Below are 20471 nucleotides of genomic sequence, written 5' to 3' on the forward strand. Positions count from 1 at the left end.
TAGATGCTCTCCAGCAGGACATGTACGGCTCGATTAGGCATGTACTTGATCAGCCGATGTTCGAACATAAGTTGACTTTGAAGGATTCCCACTTCATCAGAAGGTACTCCATGGTTCGGGTAAGACGATGGAACTGCTGGTCCAGGTATTCGCGCTCCTCCATGTATACCAGTCATCGATCATGATATGAGGCATCTGAACAAGGAGCCAGCGGCTGGGCTTGCAACCGTCCAACGGGCTCAATTTGTTTCCGCGATCCACCATGGGTCGTTTGCGGCTGGAGAGACGGATCGTTGGGGCAATGGGTATTTCTGGAACCAAATTTGTCTCTGTCAGACAGGCTCAATTCAGAGTACGCCATGCCACGTGGCGATTGAATGCGCTAACGATGCACGGACACCTCTTCCTGAATTTAACTAAACCCTCGGTTATAACGATCGCCCTCTCAACTCGGCCATGGAACGTAAACTTGATACAGGCTAAGGGACGCCGTGCATCTGACCCTTGTCGGCTTGTTGGGATCTTCTTGTGTGAAGCCGTACGGATACTCCGTATCCATGTTCAGATGATGTGCAGATAATTCGTCAAACGTCACATTTGATTGGCAGAGCAGATGTGATGTGCTGGGGATCAACATCGAGGATTCCAGCTGTGAGGATGTGTGCTTGTTCTTTGACACCCATCCCACCTCGGCGTTTTAGATTCGGCTTCATTTGATGTTGCTGTTCCCTGGGTCAGCCTGGCTCTCAATGGCCATATGAACCATGGTTGAGCGCGTTCTCATCCCAAAGTCCAGTTGGAGTTACTGAAGCACGAAGGACTTTGACACAGGCACAGAAATTAAGCTCCATGGCGCTCTCAGCACACGAGGATCGCTGCATCGCTTGCATCACTAGGCCTCTAAGTAGCAACCGCACGGGCTCTGTTCAGTCCGTAATGTTGACCGTGCTCATACGAGTAGTCCGTCAGAAATTGCTCCACTGATCTCCCAGCTGGTCAGTGGTCAAAGCTCTAGTACGGGCAACGCGTCAATAAGTGACCACTGTGGCTTGAGCTGCACGAGGAGCAAGGTGAGTTTGACGCATGCGAGAGGCTCTATTGAAGTCGAGACCTTTGTTACTCGTAATATGCCAGACAAGGGTTCACCACAAAAACGATGTCGCGAAAATTGGCAAGACACGGGACCAGGCTTACCTCGAGAAGTTGAGAGCCACAACAGCATCTATGGTAGCGATTCTGAGGTATCGAGGATTCCACCCGTGAACAACAATTTACAAGCATACCTAGGTCAAACCCTGTTATGACCCTAGGCACATCTGTCTAACCCCTAATGTAGTTGGAACCTGCCTGTCTGCAGCTAGATAAAACGTGTTGTGATCGCCAGGGGATCACCCATCATTGGTACTTCCCGTATTTCGCCCAAGCCAGTATTTTCTGGTACCAATGTTGAAGAGTGGGTAGCCTGGGTGTTGTCCTCTAGAATATGGACACTTGTGGTCAAAGCTCACGGATAATGGCCATCGGTGCTCCTTCGACTTGCCCGATGCAGTTGCATTCATGCTTTACTACGGGATCCTGTCCATACTACCTAGGTATGCGTCCGGCTACTTCGTCCTTCACGTTTACTAGCAATAACCTAGGAAGCTGAAATTTACTTCCCCTGCCCCACTTTCTGTAGGGTGGGATTGTTCTTTCTCGTTGGGTTTTCTAGGGTGACGCACTCTGGGGCAGGCCAAACCTCTTCAGGTCATCCTTCTAGAAGCGAGCTTTTCCTTCAAGCTTGCTGCTATTCCGGGCTTGTGCTCGTATACGACCTGTCCAAAGTACGAATCCTGCGACTTCGGAGTAGCAACATTTGTACACCCCCATACTGACCAGTGACTACAGCATGGGTGATGTTCACAAGTACATCGGCGGTAGTTCAATTGATGGCAACGACTGTCTATCCGCACTGGAGCGATGGCTTGAAACTCTCTCATTACGCGTGGACTTGGATCAACCATCTCCCCGCAACGTTGAAATGCTGCGCAATCCCGGTTTTGAGCCCCACGCTCAACCAAATCAGTGTGTGACCTGGATTCCCGTAAGTAGGTCCTGATTGGGAAGGTGTACTTTGTCTGCAGATGCCGGAGCACGAGCGTGTCAGGAAGGCTCCCTTTGACTTTATTTGACCGTCGGCCATTTGAAACCCTCAGATCATCCACTTTGAAGGCATGGATGGCCATCTCGTCAATTTCCGCTCACTACGGATATGTTTATCAAAGTTTTCAAGCACTGTTAGTTCTTGGTTGGTCGCACTGATTAAGACCTCTACCAAGCGACAAGAGGGTCCTTTGACGGGGAGCTTTTATTCTACGACATTGCTCGATGCAGCCTTCCCTGGTCGAAAATAGTTTCAAAGCCAAGCAGGACTATAGAGCTGGTCAATGGCCACGGATGACATAGAGCCTCGGTAATTATTCTAAACGGTGTGAGTTGAGTCTGCCATGGAGGTTGGGTTCAAGTGCACCGAATGTTGGGATTAACCCACTAAACCTCATGATTCGAACATCAAGTATCCGTCCCTAGGTATCCGTGGATGCAACTAACATTTTAGCAGGCGCTCCGGCTGCACCCTTGTCAAGAAGAGGTGATGAATTTGAGGACTTGCAGCATCCCCCCCGTTCCAGCCCAAAAACTACCACGTGGCCGCCACTAGCAGCACGTCACACAAGTTAGCGTACTGGTTCGCAGGCCTGTCCCTCGTAGTTCCTCCACGAAGCACTTTTTCGCTCCTTCGAGTCGACATGGTCGTTTTACATGATTGACACAGTACTATCGAGGATCATGGGTAGCATTGCCAGCAAGAAGCGGTGAGCGCAGCTTTCGCAAGCGTCCCTCTTTTTTTCCTCGAAGGGAATCCCCCGTTCTGACGCAACTTGGGTATCTCCGGAAGCAGTGGAACCGAGCTCTCCATGACTTCGATGTCGGTTTCATGGCGCCGAAGACTATCAGGCATAATGCCATTTTAGCAATGAGTCGCTGACCTCTTGGGCTTGACGAAATTGCCCTGGCGATATGCATTATTTCGTCTACCATAATCATTGTCCCAAGCTCGAACAGGATCGGCGCTTTCCCCACATCATCTCTGCAAAGGTGTGACCATAAAGGTTTCCAATACTGCCTGCAATGTACGGATAATTTCTGCTCATCGAGACCGTTTGTGCTTGTCAACGCTAGCACGAAAGTACCTACTCGATTCCCAGGTTCGTCGCCGGCAGATCATGCCACCGGTTGGGCAAGCACGACCTCCGCCATGGCTAAATTATCAGCAGTCTCGCTTGCATCATGCAACTTGAATTGCCCGTTTGCTATTTACGCGCCGAGAGCAACGAAAGGAGGCCGGAAACATCGCTTCGGCGCAAGCTGTTTGGATTTAAAGCTAGGAGTGATGACCTGGCTTAAACGACTTATTTTTGGCAGGAATAGCCGCGCTCAAAGGATAGAACAGGCTGACAGCGGTAAATGGATTTTGTTGTGTCCCAATCTATCGAGCAGATCCTCAATTTTCACACTCATTGCGAGGTGTCGTTGTCGCCCTGCCCTGGCACCGTTTGACGTACACTGCTTGTGATAAGCTAGCATTGTTGTCTGATCCGCTTTTCCTATTCCAAGCCAGATCAGCACACACCGTCGGCATATTTTAAATTGGCTGATTGATTTCTTCCTCTACTCGGACTATGCATTCTGCTATCCAGGCTGTTTAGAAGTTTCAATTCCTAGGATTGGCCAGTTTTCCCTTCGGAGGACTCGCATCCGTACAAGGTTGTGACAGGAAAGCTGGCGCTCATTATTGATCTACCTACAGTGCCTTCCAATGTGTCAAATCCAGCTGGGTTTGAAAATTACTGGATTGCAAGTCGTTCCCCAAACGAGCTTGCAGTGGCTCACAATCAACCTAGCCAAAGTATTAGCAGTAAGCGATAGGACTACTTGTGCTCGACAGCGTCGGCGATTTAACGTTTGGGTACCAATGCAAAACTGTGCAATGGCAGCAGCTGAGAACTGTTGCCCCATGCAGATCACTACCGTCACGCTGCTTGATTTCCATCAATGATATTGCCATTGCAAATGATCGTCTGATCTAGGCTCATCTTTATGATGAGGAAGAACCCGCCTTACGAAGTTAGAGATATGGGTAAGCGAGAACCCCAAGCACTGAGGGTATGATTTTGATTGAGTACGAGGTACTATTGCACGTCCGTCAGCCGTCACTGGTGAAGCCAATTTGTAGGATTTGGGGATCCCAGTGCGGCTGATATTTAAGAGTATGTCGAGTTTCTGTCAGTGCCACATCCCCATCACATCGATATAGAGTTTTGATTTAGTTGGCATGGAAGCAAGTTTGCGTGGAAAGTACGGAGTTAGATTCCGACAGTTTCACGACCGCGCATGAGTGATCACACCATCCGGTGCATACCTGGACTCGTCAGCGCGACGAACAAACTCCACGAGCATTCTCTTGTTCAATAATTAATGTGATTGTTTGGCTCATTTTCCCAAGCTTAACACTGTCGGCAGTCGCCTGGGTTTTGCTTGCCCTTATCCTAGATGTGTCCCTTTGCCAACAACATGACACCGCTGATCTCTCATATATACTTATCTCAATCAAAGGACAAGGCAAGCTTCGGAACATGAATCACCCAGCACAGTGCCCTTCTGCATTGCAATTGAATCTTCACTCACCCCAGAGCTGTGCGTGCTAGCGCCCAATCTCTTCCTACCATCTCACGTGACTAGGAGCCTTATTCACGTGATCTCTCACCATCAATCAGGGTGGGTACACTCACAAGGACGAAGACTTCAACAACGCCTATGAATCAAAACACAAGCAGCTGGAGGGCTCTTGTCCATGTAGACAAATACCAATGAACTTATAGACGGAGGTAGTATGTTGCTTGGGTTTGAAACGTGCTATCATCAAACAGCGAAGGCAGGATTGACGTCATCTTCCACCCGTTGCGCAGCAACGCTGTGAGGGTCAACAAATTCTCCAGATCCTCCATGGTGTCGGTGCACTTGACCAACTGCTCTTGCGCATATGCCCTCTGGTCATCCAAATTATCAGCCTTCACAAAGCTCTATCGTAAACTTTGAATTCACAGTTTTGAAGCGTTTACTCTTATGACTATAGTTCTTTGACCCCTCTAAACTGCTTCACGTCAGCTCCTTCCCGGGTAGTTGTCGTGGGCGTTCCTTCTGTTTCTATTAAGATGGCTCTCATCCCTGCCGAACAGGATAAGTATGAGGTGAAGGAAGTCATCGGTAAGAAATCAATTGCACACTTGCTCCCTCGCGGAATTCAAACTCACACTGCGTAGGTCGGGGTGCCTTTGGTATCATCCGAAAAGTTCGTCGGAAGCAAGATGGCCATGTAAGCCTGCTGAATCTGGCGTAACACAAGGAATCGATCACTGACTCAACCAGATCCTATGTCGCAAGGAAATCAACTATGTCAAGATGTCCCAGAAAGAACGAGATCAATTACATTCCGAGTTTTCAATCTTATCATCCCTCAACCATCCAAACATTGTGGGATACTTCCATCGAGAGCACCTCAAAAGCACTCAAGAGCTTTACCTGTACATGGAATATTGTGGCGGAGGTGATCTTGGATGCGTGATCAAGGAGCTCAAGAGGAAGAATGAACTTGCCAAAGAAGAATTTGTGTGGAGAATATTCAGCCAGCTTGTCACAGCATTGTATCGTTGTCACCATGGCGTCGATCCACCGGAACCTGGCAGTGACCACTCTCGACAGAAGGAAATTCGACCTCCAACTGGGCAGAAAATGATTCTTCATCGCGACCTGAAACCTGAGAACATCTTCCTTGGTGATGATCAATCAGTCAAGCTTGGTGATTTTGGGCTATCAAAGCTTATGCAATCACATGATTTTGCATCTACATATGTTGGGACGCCTTTCTACATGTCACCCGAGATCTGTGCAGCTGAGAAGTACACACTACATTCCGATATCTGGTCATTGGGATGTATCATGTATGAACTCTGTACAAAGGAACCACCTTTCAACGCCAATTCCCACCTGCAACTTGTTCAGCGTATTCGGAAGGGTGTCTTTGACCCTATACCAGGCGTGTACTCCAAAGATCTTGCCAATGTCATTGCCAGCTGCCTCAAGACAAACCCCATGCATCGACCGGATACAACTTCACTATTGAGTGTCCCGTATATCTGGTTTGCCCGCCGCCAGCAAGAAATGGTCAGCATTGGTAAAACCCTGAGGACGCGAGAAGAGATTGCAGAGCAAAAGCTGAAGCAGGCGGAGGAGAGGCTTTCTGCTCTGGAAACCGACAAAGCCGCCATGAAAGTGGAGTTAGACGCCCGACTACGCCGGGAATGGGAGTTGAAGGCGAGACTTGAAATTGATCGACAAGTACAGATCGAGCTTGAGAGATTACGAAAAACTTTTGACAACGAAGTCGAGGTTCGTGTTACAGCCATGCTCCTGGACCGCGAGAGATCCTCAGAGTTACGGGCCTTGAGAGAAATCCGTAACCAATCGAAGGTGCAGAACAAGGAGAATCTCAACCCCAGTTCATCAGTCAACACTTCCGGAGAAGAAGACTTCCCTTCAGTGACTGATTTGACCGATCTGTCTGAACTCTCCTTGGACTCGCCCGTTCTGTCGACAACCGCAGCCATCCCGCCGAAGAAGGCGAAGACACCATTTGCGCGATCGAAAACCACCTTTGATTCTCCTGCTGATGTCCCTATGGGCGAACCTTCACCAATGTCCATATCTTCATTAGCACTTTCACCTCGACGGACTGCTGCAGCTCAAGTTACCGCTAATTCTACGGTGACCGCTCTTGGGGCGAAGAATATATTCGCACATGCAGCCCGTCAGAAAGCGAAATGGGAGCCTCAACTTGCATATACGACAGATGCAGAGGAAAATTTGGATTTCGGGGAAGACTCTGAGGATGACGATGATTTCCCAGACCTGCCTAGCCCTACGAGGCCAAAAACGAACCTTGTCAACACTGACCCTTTCAAAAATCCACCACCGGTCAGCTTGAGAGGCAGACCAGCTTTGATGAGACAAAACACCACCGCCACGATGCAGAAGTTGACCACAAAACCCACCATATTTCCTTCCAGTAGTACTGCTACGCAAGTACGAGCCGGCATTGCATCATCGAACGTTGGTAATGTTATCCGAGGCATCCCTCGAGCCACATTTGATGGCGAAATCAAATCCATCACAACAAAGACAACCAGTCCAAGCCGACGTCTTAGTAAGATACCCAGTCGAAACGATCTTCGAGAACAAGCGAGCGGCAACGGCAGTGACGGGAGCACTAGCCCAGTGAGACGATCAGCAACTACAACTGGATTGACCAGCAAACTAGCAGCTGGAAGAGAGCCTGTTGCCGTTGGCGGCTTGGGAGGGCGTACTCTGGTTGAATTAGCTCAAGCGCGAGCTGGCGGGCGCGACTCCAATGAGCGTGCTCTCAACAATGGTATGAGATCCAAGGCCGTTACCGACTTCCATGATCGAGTCAAAGAGTTGCCACCTGTGCCCATTTGGGATCCAGAGACGGCTGGAGACGACATGCCGAGTCCGTTCTTGAAACGAGATGTGAAAGCCATCCGTATGATGCGGTGATCCTTTGAGAACTCAGATGGCTTGAGGCGACCACTTACCAGAATTGTGAAGGCTCAGTATGACTTTAATGATGAGACGTGATGGCTATTTGTAGCAGGACAGTCTCCAAAATGTATGCAGGGATGTTTTTGGTGGAAGTGGTGGGTAATGCTGCCAGATACTCCTTCTCTGAGCTTGGTAGCTTGGGCATCGTCCTGCCTTCGCAGCGGACAGTTGGAAAGGTGTCTGCTGATGTGATATGGCGGATGTATTTTGTTCTTTTGACGTTGGGATTTGCTGCCAGACAGCGTCTTGACAATGTTTCCCCCCCAAATTACGCGTGTGGATGACTTGGCTGCCTGCAATCAGCGATTTGTTGCGATTACAGCATAAGCATAGCGTCTGGCGAATGGTATGACATGACATGAGAGGAAAGGAAGTCCTTTTGTATTGGAAAATCTTCTTTTGTTCCTGGGTGTGGGATCCGATACCAGGTAGGGAGTTGCTCTAGACAGTAGTACAGGCAATTACATTAGGTATCTGTGAAAATATTCATTCAGGGCATCGTAACAACACTCGGTCTCACAAATGGAGATGAGACGTATGTATGCGGAGACCGCTATGTCTCAAGAGATGCCCGCAAAGGAAAGTGCAAAAGCTAAAGCTGTTTGCACGAGCGGCATAATGCTCGTACCAAGTTGGCTGGCTGGGGATTATCATCATAAATCTCAGGGAAGAATAGTAACTCTCTCCACCCAAAAGAGGTACGTACGCGCGGGTACAGGGAAGTGACCAGAGTTGGGTACCTACCTAGCTCTGCCTAAGCATCCTCGTCCTCGACCTCCTCGATCTGTACATTCCGACTTGGCCTTTGAGGGAGCGACTCCGTAGCAACACCACCACCACTACCACCGGCCGTCTGGTTCCGTTCAGGCTCGTCCGCACCAGCATCCTGCATTTCCAGCTCTTGCAGAAAGCGGCGTTCTTCCTCTGCCAGTCTCTTGGCCTCCTCCTCGTCAATCCCGGGCTTGCTGTCTGTTACCGCAGCGCCGGTCGTCGAGGCCGCCACCGAGTCTTGCTTCGCCTGCCTCTCCTTCTCCTTCTGCAGGTAGCCCTCCGCCTCCAGTCGGTCCATCTCCTCGGGCTCGAGTAAGCGCCCCGCGGGACCGCCCTTGGCGGCTTCCTGCTTCCGGCGAACGACGTCGGGGACGAATCGGCCAACTGCTTCTTTCTTCAGATCGCGGATTTGCGGCGCACTGGAGTATGTTGTTTTAGATTCCACGGTGGCTGTTGGTCTATTGGGGAGTGAATGGTTCCCTTGAGGTGCGTTTGCAGCGTCGTTTCCGTCAGCGGCGGTACCGGGATTCCTCCTGAAATTACTGCGGGCGAACTCGCGTGGTATGGGCGGCGGAGTGTCTTCGGGCATGGGGATGCGGCGCACCGAATCATCCGTGTCGCTCCCCGAAGAGTCTCTTCGGTTATGGTGGGAGATTTTCCGCTCTCCGTCATGTCTTCTCTTGCCAAGGACGTTCCCATTGTTGCCATCTCCTTCTCTCCTGCGTTGGCTGTTAGCACCGCCGAAGTTTGGCGCTTTCTCGCCCAGTGCTTCTCTCGCTTTCCGCACCGCTCGAAGGTCTCGTTCAAGGTCCTCGAGAATGGCCTTTTCACGGGCTTTGATCTCGCCCGAGGCTTCAAGAGCTTTCAGGTCCTGAATCTGTCGCTCGATACGGTCGGGGTTTCGCTTAGCCAATTTTTCATTGCGGCGCTCTTGGAGTTCCGCGCGACTCTTTTTTAGTTGTTTCTGTTTCTCGAGTTTGCGCTGTTGCTGGGCCGGATTGATCGAGCGTTCTTTATCGCGGGCCATGGTGGAATTATGTCGGCCTGGGAGTTTGGTGGGAGGTCGTATCAACAAGGCAAGAGAGTGTACGTCAATCAAGTGAACGATTGGAGTTGGAGTAAGGCTCTGCCAACTTTGTCCCCACAATTACGGTGGCACGAGCGTCGCCGTAGGAGATGAATGATGATGCAGATGGTACGGAGTAGGGCGTACGGTGGACCAATTTACACGAAGTTTTTTGATGACATGGTTCTTAAAGGGCTCACCGGTCAGAAAAGGTGTCGACGGGAGCTGAAGTTGGACAAAAGGAGCGGCTGAGGGCGGTAATCAGGGTTTGACAGTTGCAGTAGTCCTGCATTACAGGCTGCAGCTACGGTTTGAAGGGCATAAAGTGGATGGGGAAGTGGTTATTCAGAACAACCTCCTGCATGAACGGGTCTCGTTGGAGGAGTGAACCGAGTCCAGACCAGATTGAAATAGCAATGCAGTGGTTGTTGCAAGCGATGGAACACAAACATATTTTTTGGGAATTGGACAAAAGAATTAGGTGAGGCAAGTACCTACGCGTACGAGGAGGTAGGGCAATCGGAGTGTGCACTTCCAGTCCTAAAGTGCCTTGGGCTTTAACTGAGATGCTAATCATGGTGGGGGATGACGGAACTGCTCAGGTCTCCCGGAAAGGAGGGGCGGCTGGAACAAGGCTGGCGGTAACCTCGCAGCCCGGCTGAGGGTTTCATGGAAGAGTCGATGGATCAAATAATAGGAGTATTTGTTCATAATCATCGCTACAGGGTAGACATGAAATCAGTTGATAATGCTTCCTATTCAGCACTATATGGGAGATTGGTATCCGTCCTTGCTCGTGATCCGGAGGAGGTATCTTCTGGAAGGTGGGATGACTTTTCAGCCTTCACTTCCACCCACAGGATGCACGGACAGGTGGTTAGACAGTCAAAAGTGTGGGATGAACACGGACAGCTCCAAGCTCGTCCCTGGTTCCTTAGGGGCCCGGAGGGGGGAAGTTATCGCGCGACTCGAGTAACTGGGTCATTTAATATTTGGGCCAACCCGTCCTTGAAGCTACCGGCTACAGGGTACAGATTGGGCCTTCTTTAACCATTTCTAAGCCTGTAAACAGCCCGCCAGGTGGCCGAGAGGGCTTCTGACAGGCTCGACAGAGTCAGCGCATAGGAGCCGTCCACCATTTTTCCTCGTGAAAATACTCAAAACTCCTGGTTTTTTGCTTTCTTGCTCGTGGCCAATAATTTGAAACATCCATGACCACCTTCCCCTGCTCGCCCACATCCATGCAGGTTGATCACGCTGCTCCTCCAGAATTCTCGTATCCATTATCCACCAGATATCCATGGATTTGAAGCTGCTCCGTCCCGAGTACTGCTTGAACAGCATCCGCCTCACAGACTGGACTTTTGCAAGTTGCATCTTGATCGCTCTTGTTGTTGCAATTGTTCAGGAGACTGAACGTCTCCTTTAAGTACACTCGTGTCCTGCCACTGATCTTTTATATACCCTCAACCTACATATATGTACATGGATATGGCTGAGGCGATGGCCAACACTACTTGTTCGTTCTGATTGAGCTGTACCTGTACAGACCCATCTCGAGCGTACCATCACACTAATTTACCACCGACCTACTTACTAGCCGCGCTTCTCTCCTCCTCCACCTCCTCCTCTCACTAGCAGTCCCTCACTCCTCTTCTACTTTTCCCTACGACTTGGTTTGTTCATCGTCGCAGGTGATGAAACAGTCCTCCACCACTTCCGTCTCCGCTTCCGTGCCCATTCTTCTATCCTGCACATACTCTATTTTGACCTTCTCCTTTCCTACTCACCCTCCTGTCGTTGTCCGACTCTCCTTGGCCTGAGGCCACTCCGCTCCTGACCCCAACACCCCTCTTCCTCTGCCTCTCCCTCAAACCCCCTCGACCACAGCCACCCGCCAGGAACGAGGCCTAGAAGGACTGGGTTAGTTTCTCGTTTGAGAGAGAAACATTGCAGCGCTTCGCCAAGTTGAGGCTCTGTTTTTGTCCAGAGGCGCCCTCTCATACGTCAAGCTACAATGACCAGGCTCATCCCTACTGCCATATCTCGCAGCCAAATCGCTGTTGGCACCCTCTTGCACCACTCTTGACGGCTTCCCGCACATCCTATCAGCTCTTAGAATTGCTATGTTATGTTTGATCTCCACGGGAACCCGTCAAAGCCACTGCTCATCTCAACGACATTGGTTACAGTCTCGAACTCTCCAGTCCACCGTGGACGTCCATGTCCGCGCCTCAGTCCGTCGCCGACTCTGTTTTGGGTTTGACTCAAGCCGAGTTGATCTTATTTCGCCAACAACAGCAGGTTCTAGCCCAGCGCAGTCATGCAAGTGGCAACGCCCAAGACCGTGGCCGCGGCACCAACAGATCTCAACCAAGTTCAAGAGGCGCATCCGCCGCCAGCAGCCAAGGTGTCACAGGTCGCATTATGCTGGACCCCCACAGTTTGCACAGTCTATATGTTCACATGGAAAATGTCATGCGAGGCATTCAAGAGCGAATCGGAAGAGTATGGTGCCCCCCACACCCGCACTCTTTGCGAGTAACCCACTAACCACGTTTTCCATCCGTATAGCTCGAGGCCGCCACCGAACAGTCCGTCCATAGTTCCAACAATCGTGCAGCTGGTACTGTCCAGGATGCCGATGCCCAGATCCGGAGGATGAAGCATATACTCGCAGAAATCGATCGCTGGGAAGACGAATTTGAGAAGCTGAAACACATTCGAGAAAAAGTCAGACAACTCAGAATCAAAGTCGACAACATGGGCGATAGACTAGACCGAAGCCACTCAAGTGGTCATGGTTCGGGCACGCGCCCACGACGTTGATTTGGCTTTTCACATTGAACCGCAATACCCAACCTCCCGATAACGACCAACACATTACGACAATCCGTTACATATTGCTATTTCCCTCCCGCCATATCCACTTATTGCCTCTCCAGCGACACCTCACCTCGTTATACTTCCATAATATTTGATCTGCGATTGATCAGATCTAATATGACTTTCCAAGTTTGTTTAATCATTTCTATTCGACGGCGAAGGCAGACAGAGAAGCCTCACGGCTGGATATTGATTGATGAGGCTATGTTTAATGATTGTATGAATATCAGGGGTGTATTACTTTTTTCGGTAATCATCATTCTGGGTGTTTCAGGAGTTGTTGTGATATGCTGTTTCTTACGCTATTTACTGTACTGTGGAGGTGGATTCTGGTTGAAAAGCGTCTCTAGAACAGTCATGGCTCACGCTATAAAAGAGACAACCTGGGACAATGATCAAAGTTTTCCGCCCTATTTGAGCAATAACTGACCATTGAGGTATTTGGAATGGAATGCTATGCACTGGGGCTCTTTGTCTTGTTTGTTTGATCCTCGTTGTCAATCTCCTTCCTAGTCTTTGGTCCAAGTGGAAATCTTTTGACGGTCCCACATCTATGGCAGTGAATCTCAAAAACATCAGCCCATGGCTTCACACCACCCTTGCTGGGGTTTACGATCGTCTCATGACTGGACTTTCCAGGGACGAGTAAAGCGTCACAGCGCTTGCACATTGTGTGTTTGACCTTGGGAGTAAGCCGAATTTGAGTTTTCCTGGACACTCCGCGAAGATGACTCAAGAGCCGGACCGACTCGGAGCCATGTCCATCATTTCTTTTCTTAGCAGTCTCTGTCATTTCAAGGGAGGATGGATTGACATTGGCAGCGGATGGTAATGGAGCGTGCTGTTCAGTCCCTGCGAGGAAGCTCGCTGCTTGGTGTAGGTATGACAGTCTAGAATGGAGGTGCTTTTGAGGGACAGATTGATTACCGCCCTTTGAGTTTTTTGATTTGGCCATGACTATTGCAGATTTGCCTCATCGTGTGCCCAGACTGTCATGCGGTAGCTACAGGCAAGCCGCATAAATTTTCTGTCCTTGTTGAAGTGTTCCAAGTTAGTGAGGCGACAGAACATTCAAAACCTTGCTGTTGCCCGGAGCTTTGCTAAGAGATAGCCAGATAGTCTTTTTTTGGCCTAGTATAGTTTACCCCTGCCACGTGACCACATTCTTCCCGCAGCCGCAATCGCAACCCAAAGTGAACTTGAACCCGCAACGGTTGCCTCCCCATTCTCGCTCTCTCTGAAAACGACTCACGCACGACCTCAAAAGCTCAGACATTCATCCCTCTGCGAGCAACCATCTCTCCTTCATCATTCCTGACTCTTGAACCCTCTTCTTCCAACTTTCTCTCCCACTTTTCCTCCCATCAGGCCTTTGCTGGTTCTGTTTTCGGTCTCATCGATCATTGTTCAGACCCCTCATCATCTTTTCTTTCCCGCCTCATTTCACCTCAGCCTTTCGCATCCTCTGCGCTCTCACCACAACAAACACCAATCACATCATCAACTAATCAAACATGTCTGCCGAAGAAGATCTCATCGATTACTCCGATGAGGAGCTGCAGTCCACTGAGACTCCCGCAGCAGGTGCCACCAATGGTGCTGCTAAGAAAGGCGACTTGACCGTCTCAGGCGGCAAGAGTACAGACAAGGGAAAGGGCAGTTATGTCGGCATCCACTCCACTGGTTTCAGAGATTTCCTGCTCAAAGGCGAATTGCTACGAGCCATCACCGACTGCGGTTTCGAACATCCTTCGGAGGGTTAGTCATTCTTCCTGCAAACAATATTCCTCCATCTCTGTTCCTGCTTCGAGCGTCCGTCCATCTCCAAAAGAAAAGAAAGGTGTCAATTCCACCACTGTCAATAGTCGGAGTGTTCCCGCAGCCCTTTGATATCGGCTCAGAAAGGTGTCACATATGCCTTCACCAATTTTCGCCTAGTTGGCTAGCTGCTTTCAGACTCGCAACGCAAAAGACCTAGACGCAATCAAAGTCTCATCATCGAAAGTTGATGAGACGACTGATGCGCACAGTTTGATACGCTGAGAATGCTATCACTGTTTTCTTGTCCGGATGACAAGCTTGCCTTCGTTGTAGTATTCGATAGGCAATGGATGGTCTTGTTTGGTGTTGCGAGCAATTTATCAAAGAGGTGGAGAGCTTACCTAAAGAACAACAATACCTTTGACTGAAGACATCGACCATACAAGGAGATGGACGGACCAAGCTGCGATATTACCACATTTTGATTCTGGAAAACAAGTCTAACATCCGCACCTCACTACAGTCCAGCAAAAATGCATTCCGCAAGCCCTTCTCAGTGTCGACATTCTCTGTCAAGCCAAATCCGGTCTTGGTAAGACTGCGGTCTTCGTCTTGACCACCCTTCATCAGCTTGAACCCATTCCGGGTGAGGCCTCGGTCTTGGTTATGTGCCACACTCGAGAACTCGCATACCAGATCAAGAACGAATATGCTCGCTTTAGCAAGTATCTTCCGGAGGTCAAAACTGCAGTTTTCTATGGTGGCACACCCATTCAGAAAGATATCGAACTCCTCAAGAACAAGGAATCTTTCCCCAACATTATTGTCGGTACTCCAGGTCGTCTCAATGCCCTGGTTCGCGACAAATACTTGTCATTGCGCAACGTCAAGGCTTTCGTCCTTGATGAATGCGACAAGATGTTGGATCAAATCGGTATGTACACAACCATTTCTCGAAAGCCATTCCCAATCTAACCAGACGCAAATCAGATATGCGCCGAGACGTTCAAGAAATCTTCCGTGCAACTCCCACTGAGAAGCAGGTCATGATGTTCAGCGCCACTCTTCCAGAGACAATCCGTCCCATTTGCAGAAAGTTCATGAGACACCCACTGGAAGTCTTTGTTGATGACGAGACCAAGCTAACCCTGCACGGTCTTCAACAATATTCTATCAAACTCAGCGAAGGCGAGAAGAATCGTAAACTGAACGATCTGCTTGATAGTTTGGAGTTCAACCAGGTCATTATCTTCGTCAAGAGTACACTTCGAGCAACTGAACTGGACAAATTGCTACGAGAATGCAATTTCCCAAGTATTGCTGTCCACTCGGGAGTAAGCCAAGAGGAGCGGTGAGTACCCAGAAATTGGTCTCAAATAGACGGCAATACTGACAAGAGAATAGTATCAAGAGATACAAAGAGTTCAAGGAATTCAACAAACGTATCTGTGTGGCTACTGATGTCTTTGGTCGTGGTATTGATATCGAGCGTATCAATCTGGCCATCAACTACGACCTTCCCGCCGACGCTGATTCATATCTCCATCGTGTTGGTCGTGCTGGTCGTTTTGGTACCAAGGGTCTCAGTATCTCATTCGTCAGCAGTGAGACTGATGAGACAGTCATCAAGGAGATCGAGAGTCGATTCCAAGCACCATTGCCTCCATACCCAGAAGGAGGTGTCGACTCAAGCACCTACATGGCATCTTAGATGGCTATTGGGAAAATTCTTGGAGCGCTGTGTATGCACAACACCAGCTCACGCTCTTTATTTCAGGGTTATTGACTTCTCTCCTTGTTCGTGTGTATGACCAATACAATGGGTGGTACTGGACACTTGGGGGATGGGATGATGCAACGAGGCAACCTCTTAACAAATTGACAACACTATAGGTTGATGCCAGAAATTGACAGAAAAGCTATTACCTTGCATGATGTGTTTCCTTATGGGCCTATCCCGAAAATCTTCTTGCTGCTCATACACCCCGAGCGTGCTACCTACTAGTTAGCTACCAAGGCCATTAAATGACATGCCAGTGCTTGTTCAGATCGCCTCTGTTTCGTGTTCTTTTAAAATCAGGGTTGTGTTCATGATTTCTATAGCATCCGTCTATAAATGCATATCTGTCTACTTCTATATGCCATGCTTCCTTCATATAACACGCTACAATACAACACCAAAAGTGCACGTATCCTTCCAATCGACATCAATAGGAACGGTACCTGCATAGTATCAAGCGAGGTGATCATCCTCATGCCCACGTCCAAATATTTCATCAATCGCCATCCATATGTAGTGCATACGCATAAGTCAATTCATCTCTGGGCACAACTAGTTAGAACTCAAGCGAAGCCTCCATCTACATCGCAAGGACCCAACCACATCTCGCCCCGCCCGCGCCCCGCGCAGTCGAATGTCGTTGCAACGTGTCGCATCAAGTCTCCATTTTAAGCGTCGAGCTTCAAGCGCTCCAGCAGCGCATCGATCTTGCCGAGCAGCAGCTGATAGTTCACGGCGTCGGCGGCGAATTCGTCGCCCGCAAGCTCGCCGTCGAGCGTCCGCACGGCCCCTCCCTGCAGGAGGATTGGCACGCCGGATCCCGCGTTGTTTTCGATCTCTGCCTGTGCTTGCTGGCTCTCTGGATTTCCGTTCGGGTGAACGTTGGGCAGGGCAGACGGCTTCGCGCCTCCTTCTGTTGCGGCGTGATCGAGCGGCTGGCACTCGGTGGCAGTCATTGCGTCCCGCACAGCGGCCTCTTCGTCCATGACTTCGTCGATGCCCACGTCTTCGAATCTCAGTCGGAACCTTTCCGACAGGTAGTATCGGATGTCGTCGACGAGCTCGATGCTGTCCGTCTCCTGGCGTGCGGTGATTCGCCCAGCTGACTCCTGCACCAGTTCTGCGAACTCCGGGTCGTCAATGTACGCCTCCAGTCGGTATGCGATGTAGCGTGCCGCGAACTCCTCGAGGCGTTGGACACGCGTCAACCAGGCGGCACGCAGGATTTCGTAGATGTCGATGACGTCTTCTGTTGCAGTGGCGTTGCTTGCGTCGAGGTCGAGGTGGGCGCTGGAACTGCCGTTGGTCACTCCGTTGCCGCTGATCGCGCCGCCAGACATACCCGTTGCGTTGCCGTTGGCCAGACTGGAGATGACCACCGCGGCTTTGGCTTTGACTTTGTCGAGGAACAGCATGTCTGCGGCGAAGAGTACGTCGACTGCCACATCAAGGCCGAAGTCCGCCTTTTCGGTATACAGGAAGGTGAGGATGATCTCGAGCACGGTGGGTGAGCAGTCGATGTTGACAATCTGGAGATGTGGTGTCGATTGTGCTTCGCGGAATGATGACTCGAACATTGTCGTGAAGTATTCCGAGCGCAGGAGTTGTGCTTTGTGGACAGGGTAGATCTTGGATTTGCGCGAGCGGGACTGTTGGGGTCGTGAGCGTGAGGGAGAGCGGGATGCGTTGCGTGATGTCGTTGATGTTTCGAATGGAATGCCGAGGGCTGAAGTGGTGGATAGTAGCGTGTTAGACTGTTGGTTGGTGCCTTTTACGGCGCTGTCTTCGTCATCCTCATGATCCTCATCGGCGCAAAGAAGGATATCGGCGAAGATGCCATTATCCCGATCCCACTTGATGTCGTTGACCTTGGCTGTATCTGTCTCCATGGCATGTCGCAAGACGTTATTCTGGAACCAAGATGCCAGTTGATCTCGGCCTCTTTCAACCTCATCCTGTCGCCGTTGTCGTGCCAATCTACGATCTGTATTGTCAAGGATGAGTTGTGAAAGATTTTGGATCTCCAAATGCTTGCTGATTCGATCGACACCAGCAAGAATTTCCGAATCCGTGAAGCCAGTTCCTGGCCCACCACCAAGATCGCGTGGGAGTTCGCCCAGATATAGGTGTTTTAATGCGATTCCAAAGGCTTGTGGTGGAATCGTTGGCGGTAGCTTCCATGAAGCTGTGTCCGGGGCAGAAACAAACTTGCTACTGAAATATGGTGAGCGTGCGGCAAGAATGTATTTATGTAACTGAAATGATTCCGTTGGCGTCGTGATGGTGATGTCAGCCGTTTTAGGGTGATCTCTTGTTAACAGCGAAACCAAATGAGAGGCAAGTGGTTGAAGTGGGTCGGTAGATTTGGAATAATCATATTGTAATAGTAGATTTCGTATTTTATCGTTCAATGCGTTATATAGGCATCTGATTCAATGTATCAGCATCTGCCCGCTTCAAACATGGACGCTTGGGTCAATAACCTTTCGCCTTGGAAAGTATCTCGTTCGCATAAAGCGCCAGACTCGAGTAGGAGTTGAACAGTTTCAAAGTGGCCACACAAGCTGGCCTTTTCATAGGGTCACCAAATGTCCTGATGTATTGATTTGAGAACAAGAGCGGTCAGACTTACCAGGATCAAAGGAGTATAATCATACTGATCTTTGGCATTGATGTTAACGCCCTCTTGAATCATTTCCTGACAGACCTTGAGGTCGCCACGTCTGGAAGCGGCACATAGTCTCTGGAAGTTTTCGCTGAAGTCCAGAGGATTGTCTTCTTTCAGTATGCCTTCCTCGATCAATTTCTTCTCGTCGTGAAGGCTCCTTTCGAGCTGGTCTTTTCGAAGCAGCCCATTCACACTCATATTCTTGTAGTGACAATGATGAGCTGTGTTTCTATCCAATGGTGACTCGACCCAAAGACAAGGCAAATGAATAACAAAGATGGAAAGATGGATCACCAAAGCCAAAAATTGTAGGAGAGGGAGGCAACTTCGTCATATTCATATCCAATGGCGGCCCGATCTGATATGTATGTCCAGTACCCATCTCGAATCGACAGGATTTAAGATTAGATTAGATCTCTGCATAGCCAACTAATATAGCAGGTATCGCGAGTAGTCTTCAAATCACGTGAAGATCCCACTGAATCGCACGGCCCACGCAAAATGATCGAAATTTCCACGAGGCTGAGAGTGCAGTGTGCGGGAAAGTTGCCCGCAGTCTCAAGTTGGATCTGGAACCACCACCACGCCTTCGACCTTTCGTAAAGGCTGACAAGTCTATCGCCAATTCAAGTCAACAGTCCTTCATCACACCCTTCTGCCCAGCATGGCTCACGATGGATCGTTGCATCTGTCTCGGCCTCTTGGTCCCGCCGCAGTTGGTGTTCAACCCACAGTGGCTCCTCTTCGTGTCGTGATACAACCCCAGGTCAGTCCAAAGAAAGAGATACAAGAGACAGTGTACCCGTTTTTTCAGCCTACTGACAATCGGCCCGTTCATCTGACAGGCCCTTTTCTCAATCCTGGATCACTGTTCCCGCCGCCCTCCAGACCAACAACGAGTCATTGGCACCCTCCTAGGAACTCGCTCCGATGCCGATGAGTCCCAAGTCGTCGTACACTCCTCCTTTGCCGTCAGTCACACCGAGACCACTGATCAGGTGGAAGTCGATATGGAATACCAAAAGGCCATGCTTGCACTACACCTTCGCGCCAACCCCAAAGAAATCCTGGTGGGATGGTATGCGACGAGTTCGGAACTTAACACTTTCTCGGCCTTGATTCAAAACCACTACAGCAGTCAAGGTGAAGGTACATTCCCATATCCTGCTGTCCACGTTACAGTCTCGAGCCAGCCGGGCAAAGACGTCGAAGTCAGGACGTACATTTCATCGCCCGTCGGCGTGAGCCCCGAACGGGCAGCCGATTCCGCCGCATTTATCCCCGTCCCCTACGCCATCAACTATAGCGAAGCCGACCGCGCAGGTGTCGATGCCATCCAGAACGCCAAATCCTCGGAAAACGGCACAGGTACTGCACTGACGGATATTGAGAATCTCGAACGATCATTGGAGGACACGTTGGGCATGCTCGACCGGGTGGCCAAATACGTGGAAAACGTGATTGAAGAGGAAGAAGAGCCCTCGACTGCCTTGGGTCAATTTCTCCTGAACACGCTCGCTCTCGCGCCCAAGGTTGACCCGGCCGAGATCGAGAAGGACTTCAACAACCATATCCAGGATGTGCTCACCATTTCATATCTGGCCAACATGGTTCGCACACAGATGGATCTGTCTAATAGACTAGCAACAGCACAATTGACGATTGGTGGAGGAGAGAGCACAGGAGCAGGTGGAAACGAAAAGGAAGGTGGACGGGGTGATCGAAGAGGAAACAGACAAGGAGGAGATAGACAGAATCGACAGAATCGGGGAGACAGCCTGTCAGTGGCCAATTTGTGAGCATGACGTGGCACAGTTTTCAAT

At 50.0% G+C, this 20471-nt stretch overlaps 6 protein-coding genes across 6 annotated transcripts; 4 read left to right on the plus strand and 2 right to left on the minus strand.

The window, feature by feature from the left end:
• Positions 1-5252: 5252 nt before the first annotated feature.
• LTR84_000513 (uncharacterized protein) lies at positions 5253-7671 on the plus strand (the record flags this gene model as incomplete). The annotated part of the gene is made up of 3 exons (XM_064844143.1): positions 5253-5304; positions 5361-5413; positions 5467-7671. The coding sequence occupies 3 exons, from the start codon at positions 5253-5255 to the stop codon at positions 7669-7671; spliced, it is 2310 nt and encodes a 769-aa protein (XP_064712003.1).
• A 799-nt stretch (positions 7672-8470) lies between these two features.
• Positions 8471-9514, minus strand: LTR84_000514 (uncharacterized protein; the record flags this gene model as incomplete). Its single annotated transcript, XM_064844144.1, has 1 exon — positions 8471-9514. The coding sequence occupies one exon, from the start codon at positions 9512-9514 to the stop codon at positions 8471-8473; it is 1044 nt and encodes a 347-aa protein (XP_064712004.1).
• Positions 9515-11776: 2262 nt separating this feature from the next.
• Positions 11777-12382, plus strand: LTR84_000515 (uncharacterized protein; the record flags this gene model as incomplete). Its single annotated transcript, XM_064844145.1, has 2 exons — positions 11777-12061; positions 12128-12382. The coding sequence occupies 2 exons, from the start codon at positions 11777-11779 to the stop codon at positions 12380-12382; spliced, it is 540 nt and encodes a 179-aa protein (XP_064712005.1).
• Positions 12383-13953: 1571 nt separating this feature from the next.
• On the plus strand, positions 13954-15911 carry SUB2 (Suppressor of the cold-sensitive snRNP biogenesis mutant brr1-1; the record flags this gene model as incomplete). The annotated part of the gene is made up of 4 exons (XM_064844146.1): positions 13954-14197; positions 14724-15134; positions 15191-15551; positions 15605-15911. The coding sequence occupies 4 exons, from the start codon at positions 13954-13956 to the stop codon at positions 15909-15911; spliced, it is 1323 nt and encodes a 440-aa protein (XP_064712006.1).
• A 737-nt stretch (positions 15912-16648) lies between these two features.
• On the minus strand, positions 16649-18846 carry LTR84_000517 (uncharacterized protein; the record flags this gene model as incomplete). Its single annotated transcript, XM_064844147.1, has 3 exons — positions 16649-18407; positions 18464-18549; positions 18613-18846. The coding sequence occupies 3 exons, from the start codon at positions 18844-18846 to the stop codon at positions 16649-16651; spliced, it is 2079 nt and encodes a 692-aa protein (XP_064712007.1).
• Positions 18847-19312: 466 nt separating this feature from the next.
• LTR84_000518 (uncharacterized protein) lies at positions 19313-20447 on the plus strand (the record flags this gene model as incomplete). The annotated part of the gene is made up of 2 exons (XM_064844148.1): positions 19313-19414; positions 19494-20447. 2 exons carry the CDS (start codon positions 19313-19315, stop codon positions 20445-20447), a joined length of 1056 nt encoding a protein of 351 aa, XP_064712008.1.
• Between the last annotated feature and the right edge of the window lie 24 nt (positions 20448-20471).

Source organism: Exophiala bonariae (assembly GCF_035927105.1).
Source record: "Exophiala bonariae strain CCFEE 5792 chromosome Unknown scaffold_1, whole genome shotgun sequence".
In the NCBI taxonomy this organism is placed as follows: Eukaryota; Fungi; Ascomycota; class Eurotiomycetes; order Chaetothyriales; family Herpotrichiellaceae; genus Exophiala; species Exophiala bonariae.